The sequence below is a fragment of the Scatophagus argus genome, chromosome 8 (genome assembly GCF_020382885.2).
Source record: "Scatophagus argus isolate fScaArg1 chromosome 8, fScaArg1.pri, whole genome shotgun sequence".
Taxonomy (NCBI): domain Eukaryota; kingdom Metazoa; phylum Chordata; class Actinopteri; family Scatophagidae; genus Scatophagus; species Scatophagus argus.
The window spans coordinates 20,498,703-20,504,833 of NC_058500.1; the positions used below are offsets into that span (position 1 = coordinate 20,498,703).

Below are 6,131 nucleotides of genomic sequence, written 5' to 3' on the forward strand. Positions count from 1 at the left end.
CAATGCGACATTTATTAACATAAACAACCAGCAGAGCAAAAAACATCAGTAATGGGCTTACTTTTCTGGGCTGTCTGGAAACTTAATCCTCAGTTCCTGATTTTTGTATGACCTTTTCTCAAAGGTCAGGATCATTTTCTTCACTGAACTCTCATCCACCAGTTCAGCCTGTTTGATAAGTACATGAGGGAAGCAGAAGGCAGAAGAAGGTTAATAAAGGAAGAGAGAAAGAAAGCAATGTCTTTCACTGAGGGAACTGCTGCAATAACAATAAAGAAATAGCAGTGTCACCATAATTATGTGACTGGAGCACAGTAACCAGAAATTTTCTACAATCAGGTGGAATGTGAGCGCATGTCACTGGAAAGGGAATGTGCTTGACCTCCTGGCGGCTTAAAAGCCTGTGAAGTGCTGGACAGATAATGACAGGTTAGGAAATGACACTTGTCTGATATTATGGAACAGAGCAGCACTTTGCTCCGAGTAGCTCTTGACACACTGAATACTTGAAAAGGCTGCTGGGTGAATAATGAGAACTGGAAAATAAACGTACAGTTTTCTAAGGCATGACATAACATGGCAACACTGGCACTGACAATCACACGGAAATGCTCATGGTCCAGATGTCTCTGGTGGATTTTCTACTTTCAGTGCCTTTTACTTTGCTAGTGTTGCAGTGCTTCAGATCTGAACTCAAACTAATACTTCTGGTATTATTACTGCTGCTATACATCTTTGCTTGTGTGCTCCTTCTAACACGCCCCGCCCCCCTTTGTCTGTCTATCTGCCTATCTTTCTCCCTCTTTCTCCCTCTCTCTCTCTCTCAACCCAACCGGTCAAGGTAGACGGCCGCCCATCTTGAGCCGGGGTCTGCTCCGAGGTTTCTGCCTTCTATAGGCAGTTTTTCCTCACCACCATCGCCAAGTGCTTGCTCAAGGGGGGATGTTGGGTTCTCTATTTTACAATTTAATTACCGGTAAATAGTTTGGTCTAGACCTGTTCTAATTGGAAAGTGTCATGAGATAACTTTTGTTGTGAACTGAAATTTTGCCAGCAGAAATAAATTGTTTATAGGACATTTAACCTTTGTTTCATTAGAGCACATCTGTGTGTTTTAAATACTTCACTCAATTTATAGGGATTAGATAATAGATAACAACAGATAGACAGATATGTAATTCTGGTAACACACGGTGGTGTTTCGAAGAATACTGCAACTAAATACCCTTGCAAATAAAATGATTCTATTCTAATAATAAGTAATAATCATTTATTAACTTTTACACCTTGCACCATACATGAGCTAGTGCCTGTTCTTATAAAAGAAACAATAGGTATGATAATGAGTCTAAGTGAGTGCTGACAATTCAACCTCAAAGCTATCCTATTTCTGCCCCATAAAAAACCTGGAAAAATAAAATAATACCTGTGACAACAGTATAAATGCTATTTATGAGAGAAAGATTCGGTCTTGCCGAGACAAATTCTGAGTGGAAATAAATCATAGAGTGAGTGTGTTCCTTTTTTTGAGATGACAGTGACAGTAGCAAGCTATTACGGTGCTGTACTTCAATATCAATATACTGTTTACGACTACAAAATAAAGAGTAAAGACATTTTCAAATAAAGACTAGATATTATTGTTTTTGAATAAACACAACACTTTACAGAAAACAAATGTAACAATTATTTAATGAAGAATTTCACCAACCTCAGGTTCCTCTTCATCCTGGTCCATCAGTTTCTCCAGGATCTTCTTCTTGTCTCCGGTAAGATCCTCAGCCTCCCTCATTTCACCACCTGCTTCAATTCCTATTCCTGCTGCTTCCCGGTATCTGGACAGCTCCCTGGCACCAAGGCCTTTCTGCTGCTTCCCTCTTCTGGAGTCCTCCTCTCCTCCTGCTGCCCCTCCATCCTCCTCCCTTGGACGCTTTGCTCCTCTGTCAGGCTACGAGATGACAGCAGATGGTCAAATGTAATGATTTACTCTTGTCGGACACACATTGTCAGATCTTAAACTGAATAAATCATATAAAATGGTATGGAACTACAAAGTAGAAATGTATTCTGCCAAACTGCCGAACTGATTAAAGTAAAGTGACTCGTTACTTTGGGAAAATAATAACTTTCAGAAGAAGCTGCAACAATCAGTTTGAGCTAATGTAAAAAGGGGATTTTTTATTGAAACAAAGTGTTATTTAGAGGATCGTTCTTGTGCCATATTTGCGAATTACTACTAACCATTTGTAAAATGTATTTTATGTGATTTGACGTGTACGTGTAGTAAATTAAACATAATAAATTACGAGAATTACTACTGACCAGACAGGCTCAGTCACGATACATAATCTGGTTGTCTATGACAAAACAATGAGTCGGTGGACAGATGCATACATGTTTGTCTAAATTATCAAGTCTAAGTGTGTGTCGCAGGCTCCCTCTTCTTTCACGCCATACACATAACTAGCAGCTTTTCCAGCTAGCGCGCTAAGTGCTAATGTTATTGAATGATATACGAAAGCTAGAATTAGGCTGATCTCCTATCGTGGCGTGCTACACGAGCTGACTAACTGCGATTTACGGGTGGTTACCTATCGTAAACAGACAAAAGAAAAGTAAATAACGAGACTGAAGCCTGTCTGCTTGCGTTCATCAGCGACTGCTAGCACTGCTGCTGCATGTAGCCCAATGAATGAACTAGAGCTCCCTAACACAGAGGAGCAAATTTAAATATCTACCTGATAGCTGAGGAGCTCTCCCACATCCATTTCTTCGGGTTAAAAACCTAATTGTAAAAATGTTTGTTCAAGCTTAAGAAATAAGTGAAAGCGTACACTTCAGCAGTTATCCCGGCTAGCAACAAGCTTTCCACAAACACACATGCTTGCCGTAAACCGACTGTGTTTGTTGTCGTAGCAAGACACTGTCGTAAACTTTGACTGTTACCCAAGACACAGCGTTACAACCATCCATCCATCCATCAATCCATTTTCTATACCGCTTATCCGTCAGGGTCGAGTTACAACCATTAACTTTTTTCTGATTAATAGAAATTACATTTTTTAAAAATTAATCTTCTTAGAGTACAAACTTATTTACTGGTAAAGTCAAGAAAAGAAAAAAATACCAGTAAATACCTTTTCCTGAAGCCTTTTATTTATTATTATTTTTTTAAGTATATACCCAGAATTATCTCAATCACAGATTACTTTCTCCAACTATAGAAGAATTAGTATAGCTAGTATAGCTTATAGCTTATAGCTTATAGCTTATATATATATATATATGCCTGTATCTCTAAAGTGTGGTCACACAATATCACATGAATATTTTATTCTATCAAACAATATTATTGATTTGGCAAATAAATCAGCAAACCGTGTGCATGGGCATAATATACCCCTTCCATTAAGTCAAAAAGTGAATATAAAGAGTGTATACATGTTAAATCGTCCATAAACTTTGACCCTTCTAAAAGCTCCCAAAATCCCCTTCCCATCACAGACACCCACAGAATGGCTTTAGACAAGGGACCAAATCAGTCTTTTGTCTTTCTGACCACGTATCATAACAGATGTCTCATCGGGCTAATTAGGAGATGTCAAACCGACAGCTCTAATACATTATTTACATTATGACAAGAAAGCAGGAATAATACATTTGAGACATGATACACGGTGAGTCGCCTCCGTTGTCAGTTGCCAGCACACCACCCGAACGCACATCGCATTGACTGCTTGTTTGCGGTTCAGATGGTGCGTTAACGGACAACCCGTGGAAAGTGCTGCGCCCAGGAGTGAGGCAGAGAAACGACGTGTGGCGTATAAGAGAGAGCTCTGTGTCAACTGTGTGAGTTTCACGCCCAATGTGTGAGAGATGGCAGCTCTGCTGATATGTACATAGACAGATGTGCTTCAGTCGAGTTTGCAAGTCTGATTTCCTAATTTGGAGCTCCGATTTACAGTTTAAACTTCACTTCTATGGGCCTCATAAAAACACACATGGAACAATGAACTACTTAGCCATTTAGAAGTACATAGAGGCCAACAAATTTTCTAGTAGGCAGAGTAGCCTATATGACATTGGAAAAAAACTGTGGGTGCACTGATCCAAACGCTAAGAGCAGGACAGGTCAAGCAGGCAGGCTGAGTGTGGGATCATACTGTATACCATAGACAGAATAATAACTGGATGGAGCTTCTGGGTCTGAAAAGTGAACACAAGTGCCTTGAACATGCATTCCTTCTAATGGCCAGTGGGGGGCAACTCAACTGGTGTCAAAAAGAAGTCTGAACGCATGTAAGCTTATGAGCAAATGGCCCTACTTTTCACTTGATTTATTACCTCAGTCATGGCGGGTCTGTCCAGTTTTTATTGTACAGTCTTTGGTTTGTACAAGGAAAATAAATAGCAAAATAAAAAAATAATAGTAATAAATAACTATAATATAGGTGTGTCATGAATATTACCTTTGAGGATGTTGTTAGTTAAGATGTTACATTGTACAGTACAGCAGAGGGGCTTAATATTACTGTGTCCACTCCTTGTACTGGTCAGCACTTACTGCTCTATGATACCATGTTTCAGAAATGTTGCTGTCATACTCTGGTCTATATGTTAACCTATTATGCTGTCATATATCATATATGTTTATATCTGTTTTTATACTATTTTATGTGTTTGCATTCTAAAAGAATTCTATTGTCACACTGCATGTTTTACTCAAAGTAATACAAGCTGAGAAAAGTATGTTTTTCTTGCAACAAAATCCTTCCAGCTTATTCACCAATCTTGAAATAAGCCCTCTTAATGATGCAGGATAAATTAGACATGACTGTTTCCTCATCAGACTTTGCACATGAAATCCTGGTCTTAAGCGATTCATTTTTGCTGTATTCATACCAGCAGAGCTGTATATGCCAAGCTGGCTTATTGTTCCAGACAGGCAGAAAATCACCTTTTCAATGAGCATCATTGGGAAATGTATAAGTGGTGCATGGTGTAGAAGCCTCCATTGCCACTCCAGTCTCTGGTCAGTGATCTGTGACAGTGGAGCAATAGAAACAACATTTAAAAGGAAGGCTGCTGCCAAGCAGTCAAGCTTGACATCCCAGCAAACACGAGGGAAAAAGCACTTGATCAAAGGAAAGCGAGAGAAGCAGGGTGAAAGAGAATGCAAGAGAGCAAGAGGGCTGGAAAGACAAATTTATGTGGAATCCCAAGGTTAGCAAAAGGGAGACAGCTTCATATGAATACAAAGCCTTGATTTAGAGAACTAGAGAGAAAGCGTTTTATGATGTTGACAACTGAATTTGCGTTTAAAATGTTACCATTTTCACAGACAACCTTCATTTTATGAATTTCATACACATTATACTAGTTCTCTGTTTATATTTAATAAGGAAAATTAGATCACATCAGATCAATATTTTCAAAAAATTCTAAATTGATCTTAAAAATTAATGATTACTTACATTAAGATTGTGTGTGTTAACCACAGGTTTTGTGTACCATCAGGCTTATAATTAAATGTTTAGTGTTGCCGACAGATGGAAAGGCAGCTAGTGCATGCTGCATGAAATAACAATGAGCCAATGTTTATCTGAGGTGGACAAACCTGGACAGTACAAGACACAGACTGTAGTGAAACATCAAGCAATAATGTGTGCATGAAATTTACAGAAACATACGGCCTTGATAAGAAAAGTTGTATATCAGTAGGCCCTTTTTACATATGACAATTTAACATGAAATAGTAGCAAAAAGCTCACATGTAAATAAGAGAGAGAATGACTGAATTCCTTTAACTGCTTCAATTTCAGGTATTGTGCATAAAGACTCACTTTAATGCTGTCATGGCTTGCTGTTTCACTTGAATAGACCTTTAATGTTATTATAGTGGCTGAGTGGCTGACCAGTCACAATGCCTGCTCTGAAAAGGCATGTAAAGTATAATATATCATAGTTAAATGCAAGAGCAGTATGAGAACTGGTAAATTAATGTCTGTGATTGGTAATGGCAATTGAAATGCAAGCAAAATCAAAGGCTAGGCACAGCAAATCATGTTAACAGCATAGCATTTTTCAAAGATAGAGGAGTGTCATAAAATTGTGCAGAAATAAATACGCCC

The 6,131-nt window shown here is 38.6% G+C and overlaps 1 protein-coding gene across 1 annotated transcript in view; it reads right to left on the bottom strand.

The window, feature by feature from the left end:
- Window positions 1-2,925, bottom strand: part of ctnnbl1 (catenin, beta like 1) — a 51,154-nt gene extending 48,229 nt beyond the window's left edge. The window contains exons 1-3 of the mRNA XM_046396827.1: window positions 2,739-2,925; window positions 1,712-1,948; window positions 62-168 (exon numbers count right to left, since the gene is read on the bottom strand). Of these exons, the coding sequence (XP_046252783.1) occupies window positions 62-168; window positions 1,712-1,948; window positions 2,739-2,768 (374 nt within the window). The 5' untranslated portion in view covers window positions 2,769-2,925. The remainder of the gene's footprint in view (window positions 1-61; window positions 169-1,711; window positions 1,949-2,738) is intronic.
- Between the last annotated feature and the right edge of the window lie 3,206 nt (window positions 2,926-6,131).